Source organism: Bos grunniens, chromosome 9 (assembly GCF_055505025.1).
Source record: "Bos grunniens cultivar Pamir isolate PY7600 chromosome 9, Bosgru_T2T1.0, whole genome shotgun sequence".
Classification (NCBI taxonomy): domain Eukaryota; kingdom Metazoa; phylum Chordata; class Mammalia; order Artiodactyla; family Bovidae; genus Bos; species Bos grunniens.
In genome coordinates this window covers 92362209-92384249 of record NC_141173.1, presented here as the reverse complement: position 1 = coordinate 92384249, position 22041 = coordinate 92362209, and the positions used below count along the sequence as shown (strand labels likewise).

At 40.4% G+C, this 22041-nt stretch overlaps 1 protein-coding gene across 12 annotated transcripts in view; it reads right to left on the bottom strand.

Moving 5' to 3' along the window:
• The window catches only part of SCAF8 (SR-related CTD associated factor 8), a 216893-nt gene extending 196449 nt beyond the window's left edge, over positions 1-20444 (bottom strand). For 11 of the 12 annotated variants that reach the window (XM_086318484.1, XM_086318480.1, XM_086318481.1 and 8 more), the window contains exon 1: positions 19837-20444. In XM_086318484.1, the coding sequence (XP_086174610.1) occupies positions 19837-19866 (30 nt within the window). In that variant the 5' untranslated portion in view covers positions 19867-20444. Of the gene's footprint in view, positions 1-14292; positions 14357-19836 lie in introns of all 12 variants that reach the window. The other variant, XM_086318488.1, reaches the window with a different exon arrangement.
• Between the last annotated feature and the right edge of the window lie 1597 nt (positions 20445-22041).

Sequence of the window (22041 nt, the reverse complement as noted above, 5' to 3'; positions counted from 1 at the left end):
GGAAAGAGTGAAGGTAGGAGGAGAAGGGGATGACAGAGGACGAGATGGTTGGATGGCATCACCAACTCAATGCACGTGAGTTTTACCAAGTTCTGGGAGATAGTAAAGAACAGGGAAGGTTGGCGCGCTGCAGTCCATGGCGTCGCAAAGAGTGGAACATGACTGAGTGAACAACAACAACAAATCGATAATTACAGGTAAATGGATTAAATGCACCAACCAAAAGATGTAGACTGGCTGGGTGGATGAAAAATATGCACGTATGCACTTTCCACGGGCTTCCCTGGTGGCTCAGATGGTAAAAAGAATCTGACTGCAATGTGGGAGACCTGGGTTTGATCCCTGGGTTGGGAAGATCCCCTGGAGGAAGGCATGGCAACCCACCCCAGTATTTTTGCCTGGAGGAGGAGCCTGGCGCACTACAGTCCATGGAGTCGCAAAGAGTAAGACATCACTGAGCATCTAAGCACAGCACAAGCTCTTTCATTTATCACATCACTCTGCTTGACCCCCCTCACACTGTATGTAATTATTTTACATTGTTAAGTTAATCATGTTCCCATTATGGCTTGTAATTGTAATTATCTTTTATTTTTTGTCCGGCTCTTGACTGTGAAAGCTGATAAACTTTTAAAACTGATAAATCTTTTACTACTGTGATTATGCAACTATTACTTAAAACTACTGTATCATGACTGGTCAATAGAAAAATTATATGATTTACTAGAAAAACCTGTAATCACTTTTTAAAATCCAGATGCATACCAGAATTATCTTGAAATTTGTTGAAAAATACAGATGCCCAGGTATAGCTCTCTCCAGAGCTCCATATGTTTCCAATGAGCAGCCATGTTTAAAAACCACTAAACTGTATGATGATCTTTTACTTTTATCTAGTTTCACTTTTTCTATTTCATATTCAGTGCTCCCATTTCATTAAGTTTTCCAATTTTTTTCCAATATTTTCCAACTCCTTCTTTTCTGATGTTCCTTCTCAAACCTTTATTTTATCAAGTGTAGTAGAAAAGCTTTTGTATATGGATACATGCTGCTGCTGCTAAGTTATTTCAGTCGTGTTCAACTCTGCGACCCCATAGACGGCAGCCTACCAGGCTCCCCCGTCCCTGGGATTCTCCAGGCAAGAACACTGGAGTGGGTTGCCATTTCCTTCTCCAACGCATGATAATGAAAAGTGAAAATGAAGTCGCTCAGTCGTGTCCGACTCTTCATGACACCATGGACTGTGGCCTACCAGGCTCCTCCGTCCATGGGATTTTCCAGGCAAGAGTACTGGAGTGGGGTGCCATTGCCTTCTCCGATACGGACATATAAATATGTGTAATATATGTATTTTAGAAAACATTAATTTTTGCCTAACTAAAAAAATTGACTTTTGATTCTACTTGTTTGACTCAGTATGAGTAGAATGCTAGATTTTTAATTAAAAAACAGATATGCAACAAGCAACAAAGGTTTACTGTATAAAACGGAAATACAGTCAATATCTTGTAATAACATGACGGAAAATAATTTTAAAAACAACATGTGTATTTGAATAACTGAATCACCTTGCTGTGCACTTGAAACACTGTAAATCAACTACACTTCAGTAAAATATATATATTAAGAAAATAAAATCTGTACACTTGAAGGCAAAGGAACCTAGAAGGTTTCTCAAAATACAAAGTGATTAAAAGCTAAGTTGTTTGATGAGATTAATTTAGTAATCTAAAAAAATGTACTCCTACTGTATGAACTGAAGAGAACAAAGAATAATACATTAAAAACCAATTAAACCAAGCAGAGAGCCATGAGAACCTGTACTAAAGTATTCGTACTAAGAAGAAAAAGGAAGGGAAGCATAGAAAATGTGTTTTTAAAAGTAATTCATAGAATTTCACAACTGAAAAGATACAAATCAAAGAGAGGCACCTATGAAAAATCCAAGTTTTCAGGTCTGAGTGTCAGGAACACATTTTTACTACTAACATAAAGAGATCTAAAAGTAAGTTTTAGAAGAAAGAGAAGTTTAGATTGGGGGATAACAGTATCATTTTATGTACACACAGTACTCAGAAGATATGGGACTAAATTCCCTAAGAATTCAGAGAAAAGCAAAAAACACAGTCTTTCCTAAAGAGCTAAGAGTTGAAGCGATGAAGAATAAATAATGAAAACTAAATATCAGAAAAAGAATAGACCAAAAGCATACTAGGCCTTAGAGTAAAATCATTTCTGAAATATGAGCAACAAATACAAAGACTGAAAAAGAGAGACAGGCAGTAGTGTAATAAAGGAGGGTAATAATTACTTTTTACTTCTATGGCACGCTGTTAACTCTTACGCACGATCATATGTACTGTATCGCTTTTAGCTTCAGAATGGCCCAGTAAGATTAGTATTTAATTATTCTCATTTTGTCACTTTATAGATATATAAACTTATGGTAACTGACCTAACAAAATTCAAACTGGTATTAAGCTTCAGAAGCATGTCTCAAACCCAATTATTCTGGCTAACCCCCCAACATTCAGTTTCCAAAATAAAGCAAAGTCCACCAGGTAGCAACCAACTAGATATACACAACTGAGTCATGGAGTTGATGGTAGACAACTGTGGAGACAACCACGTAACAGCATCAACCTAATTGATAACCAAGAAGATCTGAAGACAACACATTACGAAGCTTATATGTCAACTGATCAAATAACAGCTAAGTTTTAAGTCGTCCAACCCTTAACAAGGAAGCTCACTTTCTCTAAAAGATTTAAGTCAATTAACATTATCACAGACCAACTCCATCTTTCTCACCAAAGCTAAGACACATGATATTTTGGGTTTGAAGGCAATATTACAAAACTAATATGGCAATAAACATGGAATGTGAAAAACTCCAAACATTGAAAACTCTCATTCTCCTAAACACCTGCTTCTCTCCTAAGAAATAACCACTGCTAAAGGCTGACAGGCTACTTATCAGAATTTTCTATAGGCATCTATGTATGTATGTGTGTGTGTATAAAGGTAAATGTATACATGTATGTATGCGACATACATACTTTAAATACAATCTGGTGCAAAATTATACTATTAACTACTTAATAATTGATTCTCTTAAAAGCCTTGCTGGATTTAGTACAACACTAAAATTCTTATAAATGAAGACCAATAATAACACTGATCCAAAATACATCATGGTCTGTATTTTGTTAGTGTCTGACATTCAAAAGTTTTGTTCAAGTATTTCTCCAACTTGGAAAATATGCCAAATATAATCTAGGTCTTTATAGCTCATATTTTCCAAAACTTTTATCCATTATCAAAATACTACAATATTAAAATACTTTCCAGGGCCGCAAAGACATCCACAATGACACTAAATGGTCCCAGATTTCTTTCTTTAAAAAAAAAAAAAAAGGCAGTTTTCTTGCTAGGCTGAGTTGCTTCAGTCCTGTCTGACTCTACTTTGAAAACAGCTATTATTAATTTTGTAGCATTGTTGTGCTTTAAAATACCTGTACTAGCAGCTTTCTAAACAGCAGTCTGTGAAAAATTAAGAAAGAAGTTACAGAGTAGTCACTGTTTTTTCCCTTCACTTTTCTGCAGAGGGTGTACTGCCTGTTGTATAATACGTCTTTGCCAAGGAATGCAGGTTTCCTATGGCATCTTATTCTATGAGCAGGAAAGCAGCAGCCCAGGAGTTTGTTGCTCATTCTGGTCCAAGTTCAGCATAATGCAATAATAATTTACTACAAATCACCAATTCCTATTCCGCCTCCACCTACAACATACAGAAAAATCTCACTCAGTTATACTGAAAAAGTGAAAACAATGAACCAAGACAGAGAGCAGAAACTTCTAATTTGGCTGCTAACTATGTGCCTCTCATAAGCTGTGACTCAACAAATTTCATCATCTTTGGGTCTTGATTCTTCACCCATCTATTAAATGATATACTATCACAAGTGTTTCTGGTCTAAAACTTGTAATTTCTGGAAATCAAGTTGAAGCATTAACAAGGAAGTAAACAAGGAACCCAATCATAGAACTGATAACTACAAATGTGTAACATGAGTGTAAGGGTCTCTGCTGGGTGCTGTGCTCAGTCCCGTCTGACTCTGCAACCCCGTGGACTGTATTCCACCAAGCTTTCCGTCCACGGAATTTTCCAGACAAGAATACTGGAGGGTATTGTCATTTCCTCCTCCAGGGGATCTTCCTGATCCAGGGACTGAACCCATCTCTTGCATTGGCAGGCAAATTCTTTACCACTGTGCCACCTGGGAAGCCAAGGGTCTCTAGCTACATCATTCTAAAATCAAAGAGAACAGGACTTTCCCAGTGGTACAGTTGATAAGACCTGCCAATGCAGGAGATGTGGCTTCTACGCCTGATCCAGGAAGATTCCACATGTTGTCGAGCAACCAAATCCATGCAACACAACCACCGAGCCCGGAAAGAGCCCACACTGCAATTACTGAAGCTCACGTGCCCCAGAGCCCACGTGCCACAAAAGGAGAAGTCACCACAGTGAGAAGCCTGTGCAGTGAAGGAAGAGTAGTAGCCTCCACTTGCTTCAACTAGAGATAGCCTGTGCACAGCAACAAAGACCCAGCACAGCCAAAAATAAATATAATTCATTTTTAAAAATCAGAGAACAGAAATGATTCTCCATGGGAGAAAACAAAAGGTATAAACACACACATACATATATAAAAATAACTTCAGTTTACTGGGTTCTATTTCTAATAATATAGCATTTAAATTCACCACAATTCCATGCTCACAATAAACTGGTTATTGTAGACAGGGTTAAAATAAAAAACTATGTAACCAAGAGGAGCTAATGAAACACGTGATCATATGAGTAGGCTCAATGTTAAGGAATTCTAATAAAATCTCATTGAACAAAATTTAAATCTTTACTTCTAGTTCACACAATTCACTACTTAACTTTTAATTATATATAAGAATCAGATGCTTGTATAAACAGAATTTAAAATCAAGCAAATTCCAAGCAGAGTTGCTTTAAGATGTCCTTATATTCACAAACACAAAATGATAGAAAAGGTCAAGCCTAAAAAACAAACAAAAACTGACTAAAAGAGTCTACAACATTTTGCCTTAAGCCTTTTTGTCTTCATCATCTCCCCCTAATCTCCATCTCTAGCCTATTCTTTAAGTACTTGACCTATATCCACCTCCACCCTGATGACATCAAATTGTCCAGATGCATGGAACTACTGTTGTATTTAACAAACCAGTGGTCTTTGGGGGTTGAGATATATGGGTGATTTCAATTCTCCCCACCCCAACTCTTTTATTCTAGGTGGGAAAAAAATGCCCCCTCATCTGACCCATCCTGCCAAAGTACCTTCCTCCTCAAACGTTTTGCTCCTCCTGATTTACCATCACTGTAACTGGACCACATCATCTTATCTACCCTGTAACTCAAAGCCCTGGCACCACACTCTTCCTTAAAACCCTTCAGAATCTCCATTCTCCTGATTAAAAAGGAAATCTCGGGCATTGTATATACAAAGACCCTTCATCTGAAGATCCTTACCCATTTCCCTGAAAAAGATCTTTTGACTTTGCCTTATACATGTCTCGTACTCTGTCCAACATTATATACAGAGAATAGTGTACACATACTACAAATGTCTACACCACTACTCTTTGTATCATAGGATTCATATTATCTTTATTCTTTGTGATAATCCATTCACAACCCCAACCCTTTTAAAATATGAGCTGAGAAAAAGGATGTAATAAACATGGTAACCACTCTGCAATGCCTGATAGATGGCAAACACGCATAAATAACAAAGCTCAAAGGACCTGCCAACTACATTCTAGTATTCCTTCCAACCACTAGTTGCTGTTACATTAGAACTTTCATGGGTTATTACTGTGTTCTAGCAATTTGAAAACTGTATTATAATTAAAATAGAATGAAAAAATTAGTCTGACAATCCTGTTGTTCTGTCGCTCAGTCATGTCTGACTCTGCAACCCCATGGACTGCAACATGCCAGGCTTCCCTGTCTTTCACAATCTCCTGGAGTTTACTCAAACTCATGTCCATTCAATCGATGATGCCATCCAACCATCTCATCCTGTCGCCCCTTTCTCCTCCAATCTTGAAGGACTAGCAAAACAAAGTAAGCACTCACAGAATTATTTGGAATTACTCCCTGCTTAACAGCTCTAAGAGGTCTGAGATAGCTAATCTTTTGATTTTTGCAAAGGATCAAATCAACCCAAGTACTGACTGGGAAATTTTGTACTAGCAACAAAATTGCGGTAGTGGTAGCCTCCTTTAGGGCAACTCCTTTAGAATATTAATTGTCTTCAGCTAAGTTCGTCACAACCCTTTTTCTTGTAATCACTACCAAGGCCTTTTCATACTGTTCATGGGGTTCTCAAGGCAGGAGTACTAAAGTATTCCTCAGTGATCACTGCAAAGAAATAGAGGAAAACAATAGAATGGGAAAGACTAGAGATCTCTTCAAGAAAATTAGATACACCAAGGGAACATCTCATGCAAAGATGGGTACAATAAAGGACAGAAACAGTACAGACCTAACAGAAGCAGATGTTAAGAAGAGGTGGCAAGAATACACAGAAGAACTATACAAAAAAGATATTAATGACCCAGATAATCACAATAGTGTGATCACTGACCTAGAGCCAGACATCCTGGAATGTGAAGTCAAGCGGGCCCTAGAAAGCATCACTATGAACAAAGCTTGCAGAGGTGACGGAATTCCAGCTGAGCTATTTCAAATTCTAAAAGATGATGCTGTGTAAGTGGTGCACTCAATATGCTAGCAAATTTGGAAAACTCAGCAGTGGCCACAGGACTGGAAAAGGTCAGTTTTCATTCCAATCCCTAAGAAAAGCAATACCAAAGAATGCTCGAACTACTGCACAATTGCACTCATGTCACACGCTAGTAAAGTAATGCTCAAAACACTCTAAGCCAGGCTTCAGCAATACGTGAACCGTGAACTTCCAGATGTTCAAGCTGGTTTTAGAAAAGGCAGAGGAACCAGAGATCAAATTGCCAAGATCCGCTGGATCCTGGAAAAAGCAAGCAAGTTCCAGAAAAACATCTATTTCTGCTTTACTGACTATGCCAAAGCCTTTGACTGCTTTATTGACTATGCCAAAGCCTTTATTGTGGATCACAATAATCTGTGGAAAATTCTGAAAGAGATGGGAATACCAGACCACCTGACCTGCCTCTTGAGACACCCTGTATGCAGGTCAGGAAGCAACAGTTAGAACTGGACATGAAACAACAGACTGGTTCCAAATGGGAAAAGGAGTACGTCAAGGCTGTATAGTGTCACACTGCTTATATAACTTACATGCAGAGTACATCATGAGAAACGCTGGGCTGGATGAAGCACAAGCTGGAATCAAGATTGCCAGGAGAAATATCAATAACCTCAGATATGCAGATGACACCACCCTTATGGCAGAAAATGAAGAAGAACTAAAGAGCCTCTTGATGAAAGTGAAAGAGAAGAGTGAAAAAATTGACTTAAACAAGGATCATGGAATCCGTTCCCATCACTTCATGGCAAATAGATGGGGAAACAGTGGCAGACTATTTTGGGGGTCTCCAAAATCACTGCAGATGGTGACTGTAGCCATGAAATTAAAAACGCTTACTCCTTGGAAGAGAAGTTATGACCAACCTAGACAGCATATTAAAAAGCAGAGACATTACTTTGCCAACAAAGGTCCGTCTAGTCAAGGCTATGGTTTTTCTAGTGGTCATGTATGGATGTGAGAGTTGGACTGTGAAGAAAGCTGAGCCCCAATGAATTGATGCTTTTGAACTGTGGTGCTGGAGAAGACTCTTGAGAGTCCCTTGGACTGCAAGGAGATCCAACCAGTTCATCCTAAAGGAAATCAGTTCTGAATGTTCACTGGAGGGACTGATATTGAAGCTGAAGTTCCAATACTTTGTCCACCTGATGCGAAGAGGTAACTCACTTGAAAAGACCCTGATGCTGGGAAAGATTGAAGGTGAGAGAGAAGGGGACGAAAGAGGATGAGATGGTTGGATGGCATCACCAACTCAATGGACATGAGTTTGAGTAAACTCCGGTAGTTGGTGATAGACAGAGGACTGGCGTGCTGCAGTCCATGGGGTCACAAAGAGTCAGACACGACTCAGCGACTGAACTGAACTATCTGAACTACCAAAGCAGAGATAGATCTCTATGAGAGGTTCTGAGTGCTCTGACAGAACAAGAACATGAACTGGGATTGAGAAACTCCTGTCCAATAAGAGAAATTGTTACATGGCATATTAAAAAAAAAAAAAAAGCCAAATATGCTAAGGATCCTAACAAAAAGCAGTCACTATTACAGCTCAATAATCTTCCCTTGTGGCTCAGATAGTAAAGAGCCTGCCTGCAATGTGGGAGATCCAAATTAGATCCTGGAGTCTGAAAGATCCCCTGGAGAAGGAAATAGCAACCCACTCCAGTATTCTTGCCTGGAAAATCCCACAGACCGAGGAGCCTGGCAGGGCCCCAATCCATGTTGTTGCAGAGTCGGACATGACTAAGCGACTCACACACAAACCTCAATAAAGCATTTAAAGGTGGAGGGCACTTGCTGGCTTGTTAAATGCTTACAGAAAAACTACTCAGAGAAAGAAGTCATTTCAGCAACTAACATGCAATATGGAAAAAAAAAACTCACTTTGATGATTTTTATTCAAAGGGGTTGACATTTAGCCAGGTACAAGATAAATAACCTGCATATAGTTTTTAAGATTTTATTAGGTAAATGCACATTAGCATTATCAGGAAACTTCCTATTTTAAGAAAACTACACAAGCCAACTACTTTCAGAGTCCCTCAACTGTGGGTAATATTTTTAAACAGTATTTTCTTAAGAGTCCATTGTACACGTTTGCATGAATGCTCAGTCGCGTCCAACTCTTTGCAGTCCCAAGGACTGTAGTCCACGGAGGCTCCTCCGTCCATAGGATTTCCCAGGCAAGAACACTGGCATGAGCTGCCATTTCCTCCTCCAGGGGATCTTCCTGACCCAGGGATTGAACCTGCATCTCCTGCACTGGCAGACGGATTCTTTACCACTAAGCCAAGGAGAATACATGTGTCCTTATCACTAAATGAGGTCTGCGTTCTGTGCCCAGTTAATGGGGTTTCTCTTCTCTTCCTTTAATGAGTCAGTGTAGCTACATAATGAAAGTGTCACAAATGGGAGATCAGAAGAAAGGAACGAAGCTTTTCAAAGTTTGCCCCTTTGGCTGCATTGTTTGTCACGTTTTCAAGAAAGAATGCTCGCTCTGCAGTTAATATGAAAAAGAATTTAGTTGCTCAATCTCACTACGTGCGGAAAAATAAGAAACATGCGTTTCCAGTACACACCCACACACCAAAACTTAGTACAAATTCCACGAGGGCGGAGGCTTTTTTTTTTTTGGGTCTGTTTTGTACACTTACATCTCTAGAGCCTAGAGTAAGTGTCTGCACATGTGTACATGGTGGCAGGTGTTCAAAAAACCATGTTGAATAAATATTTTCACTAAGGCAGCTTTTAAAAGTATTTTGTTTCTGTTTTTGATGTTAAAATAAGGCTTATAAAGCTCAATTATAATTCTGATTTGCAAATAGCATACTATTAACCAAGTTCTCAGGTTTCAGATTAAAGCAGGGTCATAAAAATTATGGCCCAGGGCCCATTTCTGTAGCCCCTCAGGCCAAGACTGGTTTACATTTTAAAAGAATTGTGAAAAAAACAAGATTATGCAAAAGAGACCTTAAGCAGCCCATTAAACCTAATTTTTACCATCTGACCCTCTACAGAAAGTCTACTGACCCTGTGAATTGAGATTTCATTCAAAAGAAAACCAAACTTGGGACCTTCCTGATAGTCCAGTGATTAAGATCCCTTGCTTCCCTGCATGGGGCAAGGGTTCAAACCCTGGTTAGGGAGCTAAGATTCTGCATGTCAGACAGTGCAGCAAAAAATTAAAAAAAAAAAGAGAGAGAGAGAATGAAAGCTTTAACTTACTTTCACCTATGAACTGAAAATCTGTGTTACCAGAAACATCTTTCACTTAAGACCTCCATTGTCTAAATCTCTAAATTAGCTTATTTGATTTGAAGAATACCAAGGAAATGACCTTTGTTTTTTTTTTTAACCAGAGCATAAGTGGTTATAATGACAAAGATAATAAGTAAAGAAGGATTACAGTTGATTTACATTTAATATTTTACATACTAAAACATAAAAATGGATAAAAAAACAAAATGGAATACAAACAGAAAAAGAAAAAAAGAAGCCAAATTATATTTCAAAGGAATAGCAAGAATACATTAAGAGGGAAAAAACTAACCAAGCAACTTTGAACGCAGCATTTTGACTTTATACCCTCAGGCTAAAAAAGATGAACAAATACTCAATTGTAGTTAACAGGCTTGTTTTGAGATACATGGGTTAGCAACTCTGAAACTACTTTCTGTGTATTTTAGGATCAAACAATACACAAATATATTGTGGACAACGGAAACTAGTGTTTTCTCACTACCGAAAAAGGAATTACAAATCTGCAAAGGGGAAAGACTAGAATGAACCAGTGAACAGTGTTGGACTGTTACTGGAGACAGGATGAATTCATGGCATTTTAGAGACACAGATGAACAAAAAAAATTTCTTGTATATTGATATAATATATATATATATATATATAAGCATGTTCAAACAAATACACAATTTCTAGCTCAATAACCACCAAAAGAAACTAAGGTTCCTCAGAGAAATGGCTGATTCTAGAGTTGGGGTGGGAATATCTTATTATACAAGAAGTGAATACGCAAAAACTGATGAGCACATGTTGAAGATACAGGAGCCAGCGTGAAGGAGCTGTGCCATCAAAAGACCCCAATGAATGAAAAATAATCTTTGAATTCATACTGATATGCATACATACATAAACGGGGAGAAGAAAAAGCTATTGTAGGAGGCCGATAATTAAACAATAGACTCAGAAAATGACCATCTGAGTACTGATTCAGGCAAGAATTGGATGCTTAAAAAAATAAAGGGTGAAAGTTTGATGAGTAACAAGCTATTTGTATAGTTTCAAAAATGACTTCCCATAAGATATTTGTTACAGGTAATTCCCTAACAGTTCAGTGGTTAGGACTCCACATTTCCACTACAGGGAGCACAGGTTCAATCCCTGGTCAGGGAAGTAAGATCCTGCAAGCCTTGCAGCATGGCCAAAAATAAATAAATCCATTTTTTAAAGAAATATTTGTTACAAAAGGAAAAAAGACATTTTACAACAGAAAAACCTTGCAGAAAAAAGTTAACATCCTTTTTAATGGGATACGTCATGCGCTTCCTGAGGACACAGTATCTCTTCTGGATTACTCCTGCCAAAAACGCCTAACCTGAAACTAATCATGAAGCATCAGAGGACAATTCCAGATTGAGGGAATTCTAAAAATAACTGGCCCATTCTCATCAATCATCAAAGGGCATAAAAGACAAATAACCAACTGCTCCAGATTAAAGGACACTAGAGAGACAAGTGTGATGTGATTTAGATTTCCTTTCTACTCAAGACTTAACTGATACAATTAGTGAAATCTGAAGGTCTGCAGACAACTGCATCAACTTCCTGATTTTGATACCTGTACTGTGGTTGTTTTCAGAAAATACAGTTAATATTTAGAAATAAAAGGCATTAATTGCAATTTACTCCCCAAATGTTCAGAAACAAGGTTTACAAGTCATTTATGTGCACTGCAAAGAGAATAAGAAAGCAAATATGATTACATGTACTAAATAGTGAAATCAGGATGAAGTGTATATAAAAATTCTTTATCATTCTTGCAACTCTTCTGTAAATCTGAAGTTGTACAAATAAAGTTTAAAAAGTGGGGAAGAACCGTTAATTTATATTTGGACATCATACCAGCAAACAGAATTGTGAAAGATCGAGTGATGGCTCCCCTGTACACAGCTGGCTGTCCTTTACATCTCAACCAGGAGCTGAGTGAGACCTGGTCCTTCCAGTCTCGGCTCTAACACAAGCGGCGCTTCCTTGGGAAGGTCACACTGGCCGGCCTCAGAGTCCTCGTTTGTGAAATGAGGACAGCACCTATCCTACCTTTCTCACAAGTTTATCCTAAGACCCACTGAAACATAATAATGGCTGGGGAAAATAAGCACATATAAAACACCATATATTATAAAGTGGTTCGCTTTTTAAAATGTTTGGTAAATAAAAAGTACTTTAAAATTACCCAAGCCAGACATTTTTTTTTTTCATCACAGCAAGCGGCTGTTTTAGAAACTAGACATTTGCTATGTGTTTTGGTTTGGAAAAATTTTTAACTTATCCAACATTCTTTTTACCATTTCAGTAAATTCAAATACCTGTATCTTTTTTAAACCATAAAACTTTATAGTAGCAAGACATTACTAAAGAAAGTAATTAACCAAGGCATTATCAACCTTTTAAAAAAAAAAAATAAGATACAGTTGACATAAAACCTGTATTAGTGTCAAGGGTACTGGTCAATCTTTTAGATACCTTGACCCAAAATAAAAAGACCATTATATCATTTCCCAAGTTTCCAAAATCATAAAATACATAATCCAAACTTTCATCCTGCACTTACAAGCTACTCAAATCAGGCCCAAGGAATCAAATCAAATTCAGAAAACAGTGTTCATAAAAGAGAAAGAGACACCAAATTTTTTTCATGTACTTAATTAAATAAAGAAAAAGTTTTAGAAATAAAAATAATCAATCCTTCCCAATTCATAAGGGTTTGATCACCACTTAAAATTATTTAATATTTGCAGAGACTAATTAATATATCATGACAAAAGAAAATATCCCTAAAGCTATACTTTCTAAAAACAGTTATGATTCCAAAATACGAAATGGAGATTCAATAGGATAGGCAAATTAGTATAAAATGGAACAGTGTAGCTTGTCTTCCTTCCCCATTGTTGAAAAGATCAGAACACATTCATGTTTAAGAAGTCTACTCCCTCAATCTCGATTTTGAACAGTAGACAAGCAACCTGGACTCTGTAAAAGTGAAATATTGAGAGTAGACCAGGCAGAACTGAGCATAGAGAGAAGTGCTGCAGCCACCCCGGCCCTAGCGAAGAAGCAAGCCCGGAGTCAGTAACGCCTACGCAGCCGCACTAGCTCTGCAGCAAGGGCACTGCGCTCAAAGCTGATGAGGTGAAAGAGAAAGGATTACAAGTGCATAAGCTCCAAGACGGTGTGCTTTTTGCCAGTCTTGTTTACAACTGTACCTCAGCAGATAGAAAAGTGCCTGGTAAATAGTAAGTATTCATTAAGTATTGGTTAAATGAATAAACAAATAAATCAAATCCTAGGTCTTTCAAGTCAGCCTCTACAAATCATACTAAGTTGCAGAATTATCTTAATGAATTTAACATACATTGAATTAAAAGCCATAAACTTTTTTTAAAAACATGAACAAATCATCTCTATTCCCCATTCTGACTAAATACAGCAATGTCAGAGTTCCTAATGTATCTCCTGACCTACAGTAGATAGCATATTTACATACTCTTCCTTGAGTTTAAAATATGGTGTATCAGAAACTGGTACAGCAGAAATAGAAAGATGAAATAAACGCATAAAATCAAAATCAGAGAGACCAAACACATCGTGTTTACCACCAAACTTAAGAGAACTAACTCAGACAAGGAATCAGAAGCCATGGTAACATTTCTCACGGGCATTTATGTCTTATAATAGTACCTCTAACAAAATCTGCTCCTCTGTAATTAGAAAATCCAAAATTTGACTTAGTCTTGTGTCTCCAATACTACAGAGTATCTGCCAGTTATCATCTTATAGTTTGAAGAACTTCCTCAAAATATAAGATGTATTTCATTTCCAACCATCAAATTCAGAAATTAGCAATTCACCCATCTCACATAAGTAATATTTCTTTTACAAAAAATTACGTGGAGCAGAATGCAAGTAAATGCACAAGAGTTTAGATATGATTGATGCTCACTCGTAAGCACAACTTTTTTTTCACTTCACCTATTTTTTGTGAAGAAATTCAACTCATTCCCTACATGCTTGCTTTAAGCTTACCAATATATTCTAAGTGACAACTTCATTCTGCTTCCCAAGCACTTCCCATACAATCAAGACATCATTTGACTACCAATTTAAACCTCATCATTTTCCAAAGGGCCTGCCTTATGTGGGTTATAATCATCTTACTATGCTTCTTGTGTCCATGCTGCTGGAAAGCAGTCTGTACAAGCAGGAGTAGAGAGGCACAATCCTGAGAGAAAGGAGCAGAGAAAGATGTTGAGAAAACAAAACCAGATAAAGTGAGCTCACTGAAGAGTTCAGGAGCCCAGCCAGTGTTCAAGGTCAAGGTTGATTACATTCTCTCATACCATTACGAGTTAGCAGTTGTCCAGTACAGGAAAACTGGCCCTAGAAAGAAATACCTAAAATTTCATGTACAAGCAGCAGTATCAGCATTAATTCTATGCCAACTATAGTTCTAAAAAAAGAGGAGCAAGTGATCATAAAATATGACTATTCAGAAGACTGGGGAACACTGTCCCCCAAATGCCAATCAAATTACTGTAACAAACTCACTGCTAGCCTAAAAAAAAACGACTGAACTATATATATCTCATGAATTTCAATGTTGCCAAAAAAATTTTATGCTTAATCCTAAAAATGACTAAAACACTCTCAAATCATACAGTCCCCCAAATCATTATCAACCTCAATTATGCTTGTACTCTAACTTTATTCATTAAAAAAACTTTTACCATATGTTGTTTTAAAATGAAAAAACAAAGCATAAAGGGCTTGAAAATACCATAATTACAATATAAAACTTAGGACTGATTCAGCCTAACTGGAACTTTCAATGAAATAGTCCCCTCCCTGCTCTCCCCTTAGTAAGAATCGTAAGCAGAGTTTTTATTTTAAATTTTCCATCTAAACTACTATAAACCTACAATTTCATAAAATGACCCTCAAAACAATGCTTATACCTACTAAGTCCTCCAAAGTATTAATTTCATATTTAGTCAGTGAATCTTGCAACTAATAGGAAACCTAAAAATCTCGTATCATTTATTTTACACCAGAGAAAACCAAATGTTCAAAAATGTTAACTGCCTTGGTCCAAGTCATTCAGCTGCCTACTATATCATCAATCCATGCATTTGAGAATCTTTATTTAGCATATACCAAGGCATTATGCTATGTACCAAGGATATGAAGCAATGAAATTACGTGGTCACTGTCCTCATGGAACTTATAAGGTGGGGGAAATTACTCCTAATTACTTAAAACTGTAGTCATCATTACAAGGAAAAACACAATGTTTCAAGGCAGTTTAACAGGGGACCTAAATCAGTGATTCTCAACCACGGTGGACTTTGGCCCCCAAGGGACACCTGGTACTATCTAGAGCCATTTCTGGTTGTCACAACAAGGGACTCTAGTGGGTAGAGACCAGGGCTGCTGCTGAACAGCCTGCAGTGCACAAATCAGCTCCTCACAGCAAACGATTATCCAGCGAAAAAGACCAACAAAGCCCAGGCTGAGGATCCCTAACCTGAACACCGGGGCAGGGAGAGGGCAGTGAAGGCTTCTTTTCTAATACTTAGACTGCTACATCTTTAAGAGATTTTCACAAAGTAGAAACCAAAAAAATCTTCTAATCGTTACAATTAACCAAAACTCCCACTGGAAAGTTAAACCAGAAGAGACAGAGATATTCCCTGATACATGAAAATCAAAGAAAAAGGCAATGTTCTCTAGCTGCTTCACATAACTTCCCCTTCCTGAACTGCAAGGGGAAAATATAAAATCCCATGTCACACGCTTTTATCACTCCCACTACCTTTGCCACCGTCCTCCACCACCCCATGCCCACTACTAGACACTGGTGGAGAGACTGTAAGTCCTCTAGATAGGCAAACGAATACCCTGGATACAAACTTGGAAATGGAATAAACAAAGAAGGGATTTCACCACTGGTGTAAGACAAGGCAGAGAAGAGGAAAATATACTGGGTGTTAAAGTGACTCTGCAAAGTCTACAACCTGACAGTTTAAAGGGTGAGCTATGTGACTAACCAAAGGATCCTAAGAACAAAAGACACTAATAATTTAGATATCCTACAGATGAGTAAAGAATTTAAGAACCAAGGTAAATCCAAAAATTAATCTGCAATAATTTTACACACACAAGCGTAACAGATTCTTATATTCTTAATGTAATAATTCTTATATTTTCCACATATTAAGAGTTCCTATATTACTAAAGTGCCCTCGCCAATTAAGTTATAATTTTCTAAGAAAAGGGTTATGAACTGATTTTGTATTTTCCTTCTTTAAAAAAAAAAAAACCTACCATAATGACCTCCATATAGAAGCATTCTTAAGGACTGAGTACAGATATGCAACTCACGTATAAAACTGCTGCATTCCAGTAATAAACTGGTCCTAAGGTGAATACACAGATTTAAAAAGATGAACAGGAGACCCTTCCAACCGAGGTGAGGGCTCTAAACGATCCTAACAAGTAAGCGCCACCATCTCTGAGCAGCAGCAACTGCGATACCTTGTAATGATGATAACTCTTCTGGAGTCAACTGCTCGGGTCAAGCACTGACCCTTAGGGAATCCTGTATTTCAATCTGGACAATATTCTTTCATCATTTCAGAACTGACATTAGTGGTCATGGGATTAAACTTTCATCACAATGATGCTTAACTGGAAATTAAAGTTTTCCCACAAAACCAGCACAGAGGGCACTTAAATACCAATTCCTGAGCCTCAATCTCATTTCACTGATGACAATTAAGAGGAATTTACCACACACAAAAAAAGATCCTCCGACAGTGAATGTGAAAGTGGGGTGGGGAGGCCATAAAGCGCCTTTGACAAAAGGGGAGGGAAGGCTGGCAGGCAGGAAGACAGGCCAATCATGACTGCTTCCTAGCGTTATGCATAAGACCAGATTTTCGGACCGAAACTTAGCCACAATTTTCAGATTAAAGACCTATATTCTTAACTTTAAAAATCCATGGCACATTTCTGTTTTCAAGCCAATGTTCGCTTGTTTTTTTAAGCAAGTCATAAAAGCTAAGCATTTCATATTTTGAACATTATGCTTACAGATAAATTGTGTTGCCTTATCAAGTACGTGGCATTTGACAATTCAGTGCTTCAAAGATAATTTTAAATTTGCCAGAGAAAGTTTTGTTGGGCTCAGCCCAAGGATAAATGCCTTTAAAAGCCAAATTAATTTTAAGGAAACATTCTAAAACATCCTTGTCTCCTAATTCTGTAATTCAGATTCCTTTATTTTTGCACTTTGTAACATATGATTTAATGGAAAAATATTACTGAACTATTTCCCACTATATACTTTCAACCACAAATTTTTACTATACTAGCAAGCATAGATATTCACAGAAACTTTTTTCAAAAATCAGGAAAAAAAATTATCTATTTTGAGTTTAAACCCCCTTAAAAAGTACATTCTTCTGAATCTTCTTCAAAATATATTTCCCTTCCTCAATTCTATAACTATGCTGTGCGCCAACCCCATTTTCAGAGGTGTGAGCATAATACTAGTAAACAAGAGAGTAAAAAGATGGTTTAAGTTCTTTGAAAATATGTAAGGGGGAAAAAATACATACGGGGAAAGGAGACAGTGTTACATAAACTAAAGTGGGAATACCACTACAAATCTCAAGTTCTTGTGAAGATTAGATGAGAAAAGAGCTGAAACATCAAGCTAGTCATGTAAATATTAGGCTCCTTATCCTTCAGGTCAACAGTAAAATAAAAAAAAACAACTGTAACATTTCTACTCCTCCCTGCTCCATTGTGATCAACCACAGTGTACTAACCACTTGTTTGTATCTATCACATGGCAGGGAGGGCTGAGAATGGAGGGTACATATTAGGAACCCCCAAGATAAACAGGAGACACCCATCAAAAAAGTCTAGGGTACATCAAATAATTGGAAGGAAACAGGAGAAACCTTTTTTATATATAATTTAAATGAAGACCACTACTTAGTGCTGTAGCACTACATGTAGCAAATAAAAAAGCTACACAGACCTGTTTTTCCCCCTCCCCTGCAGAGCTGTGAAATTATCAACAATAAATTTGAACATATAGTATCCTTATTATTTCAGATTTTAAGGACAAGTGAAAGCAGATTTTATAAATTTGATCCAAATTATCAGCTACAAATTCATAAATAAAATGGAAGATTCTGAAGTTTACACTCTAATCTCTATCAAAAAGCAGTAAAGAAAATCTTGTATTCAAATGAAAATCCTTTCAAAAAAAAAAAAAAGGCTTTCTTTCATATAACTGTCACAGCTATCTGCTTTAATATGGAAAGTCTAATTCACATGATTGTTAGATCTTTTAGCCTCTTCTAAGTTTCTCAAATGCTAATTCTCCAAAGAAGGAAGGAAGGATAGAAGGGAGGGAGGGAGGAGGGAAGAAGAAAAGAAGAATTGTTTAGACTATCACTATTAGACTATACTGAACAGAGTATTAGTGCCTCCACATGAAAAGTTCATAAAATTGATGCAAATCTAATTAACATATTAAAATATTTGTATCTAAGGCATACAAGTACGGATAAGCTGTGTAGACATCTACTTGTTAAATGTTTGTTTAATATAATTAAGCCTATTCACATTAGAGTGTTTAAAAGGTTTTAAAATATTTTAGGGCTTCCAGGGTGGCTAAACAGTAAAGAAGCTGCCTGCAATGCAGGAGACCCGGGTTTGATCCCTGGGTGGGGAAGATCCCTGGAAAAGGAAATAACTATCTATTCCAGTAATCCTGACTGGATAGAGGAGCCTGGCAGCCCATGGGATCGCAGAGTCGGACACGACTATTTTTATCGAAACGTGTCTCCCTTCAGACTAGCAAACTCAATCAAATAGTGAAAACTGGACAGCTGCTTATTTAAAATCTAGCCTTATGTATGACACGTGAAGGAACCCGTGGGAAATGCCTCTCCCACATCTTTCCTCTCGGCATGCACAGCTCTGTTGCTTTATGTCGTGATGATGAGAAGAGTTGGGGGGTGGGGGGGCGGAGTAAGGACAGGGGAAATTTGCAGAATAACCTCGCCTCCCGACCAACCATCCCCTTAAGCTTAAGTCCCCGGTTGGCAGGTTACCTAGCCAACAATATCTCGGTTATAAACAAACACTGCTTGCAATGTGACCACAGATGATCATCCCAGGAGGTGCTTTTCCACCACTTCCCACCCCCTACTACCCCCATCAGTGCCTGCCTCATTAAGGACCGGGGGAAGGCCTGAAGTGGGGATGCCTGGCCTCCAAGTTAAAAATCCCGCAGGCCCAGGAAAAGAGGTGGGCGGGCCAGGCCTCGGCGGAACTGACCCGCAGAGAGACCCGTCGGGAGCCTCCGGGGGAGGGCCCAACCGGTGGCCTCCCCTTCCACCCCCGCAGCCACTCGGGAGTAGGTGCTGGAGACACCGGAACCTCCCCCGCCCCCACCACCACCCCGGGATCGGGGGAGGGGCGCCGGGACCGAGAAACACCCCTCCCCCACGGGCACGGCCAGCAGCCGCTCGCCCCACCCTGGAGAAAGCCCTGCGGGCCCGTGCCCAGTCCTCCCGCGGCGGGCCTCGTCCTGGGCCGGGGGTCGAGGGTCGGAGGTCGGGGTGGGGAGCGTGGGCAGGAGCGGGGGAGGGGGAGAGGAGAGGCGAAGACTGCAATACCAACCTCGCTATTGAAGGTTTTCACAGCCTCCATGTTGTCGGTGCGGAGGCCCGGAGCCCGGCGGCGGAAGAGGCGGCGGCCACTGCACTGGGTGGGGAGAGCGAGACGGGGACGGCGGCGGCGCCGCGAGGAGGGTGGGGGGTGTGAGGGGGCGGGCGCGCCGACGGCGGCGGGGACGGGGGGTGGGGGGCCGGGCCGCTGCGACCCCCCGGGCCCGAGGGAAAAGGCGAGGCAAGCACTGGTGGGGAAGGGCTCTCCCTTAGGGGCGGCGAGGCCCCGGCATGGCCGCTAGGGCAGGCGGAGCGCCGGGCAGGGGAACAGAGGCGCTGCCGGGGCGGGTCGGCGGCGGCGGACGGGGGGGGAGGGGCCGGGCCGCGGCGCCTTCTCTTCTCCGCCCCGCTCGGTCTCGGGCTTCCACCCTCTAGCCCCGGTCCCCGACTTCTTTCAACCCCCTCCTTCCTCTTTCCTCCGGCGGGCTCCTGTTTCGCCTCCCCGCCGCTCGGGGCCCGTAGGAACCAGCGGCGCGCCGCGAAGACGGAGGAGGAAGCGCTGGCAGCGGCGGCTGCGGCATCCAATATGGCGGACGCGAGTCGGGCCGCGCAGCTCGGAGATCCGCGGCGCCGGCCAGCGCGCCCCCTGGCGTCGGGACCGCGCGGGCCTGGGCCGCCGCGCGGAACCATCGAGCGCGCGCGCGCGCGCGGGCGGGCCAGAGCGTCGCCGCCGGGAGGCCGGGCTCAGCTCTACCCACCCCCAGCCCCGCGTTCCCCCCCACACAACACCTCCTCGCCGCTGCGGGAATGCGGGCTGCAGCCCCTTGGAGCGCCCTTGCAGGGGGAGAGAGCCACTGCAAAGCGTAGATGTTAAGAAAAACCCAAATCCCGCCCCCACTGCCCTCCCGGCAAGTTTAGGCAATAATATCCGCGTTTCCGTTGTTTCCATAGGGACTGGCCTCTTTACACGAGGTTTAGTTGATTTTTTCAAAACTTTACTGGACGTTGGCCTCGAGGTTAACAGGCAGAAAACTTCCTAGTTGGTCACTTATTTGGGAACGATGTGCCCAAGCATTTTTAATAGCGTCGGGAGAAAACGTTTAGAAACAAAAGCTTGGGATTCGGGCGGGGGCAGGGGAACGAGGGAAGCACGCCTGCAGCCAGCTTCTCGGTGCAGGAAATGCACGCTGCATAAAATCCGGGGGGGACTGGCGTGGTGCAGACAATGAGTGCATTTGTCTGCGCGGCGGGAAGCGGTGCCCAGAACGCACGAGATCTGCATAGGCGAAAGGGCACCCGTCCTCTATAAACAGTTAATTATTCTAAAGGAATTTTGCCCCAGGTTGCTGAGAATCAGATGGTGAATACAGTTTTTCTAGATGAAGTAGGAGATGCTGCTAGCAAAATGCCTCCTCTGTCACTTGATGCGATGTAAGATAACCGATACCAAATTAAAAGTGAGCATTTAAATGAAAAGTTAGGTGTGTATCAGTGAACCCCAGACACCACTGTCGTTTTGCTGGGAGTCGTTTTTCAGCAGTTGCTGCTCGTCAAAGGAAAGGGAGATAGATGACTGCGGGATTTTTCTCTATAGGATTATTGGAATCAAGGTAAGAGCTGAGCCCAGAGCCCTGTGAAACAGGGAGACAGACCCTTCTTCACTTGGTAGGGCCTAGTTTTTATGAGTCTTCTTCATTGACAACTTTAATATGGCCGCTGGCTACTTAGAAGGTAAAATGGAAAACTTCGTAAGAGCTTGTATTTCCACCTTAAAAAATCTCACATACTTTCCAGAGCTCCTTTTGCCTCCCATCCTCATAGGCTAAGCCGTTGTGATCTCTTGCCAACAATTGCAGTAGCCTCCTAAACTGGTCCCTATCCCTCCTCTAGCCAGAATGGGTAATTCTTTTTTAAGACCCAAATCAGATCAGCTCACTCCCTGTTTTAAATCTTTTTTAAGACTTTCCTATTGCACTTCAGGTTTTATCTTATCCAGTTACCTTGGCTTAAAGGCCCTACCTATCAGCTCACACTACTTTTCCCCCTGCTGTCTACTCTGGCCACTCTGGTTTCCTTTGTTGCTTGACCACACTGAGCGCTTTCCTACCTAGGCCATGGGATGTGCCTTTGCCCTCGGGTGCTATTGCTCTGTTCTTTACTACCTGACTCCTCATCCTCTTCCCTCCTGCCAGAGGAGGTTTCTCCTAATAGTTCATCT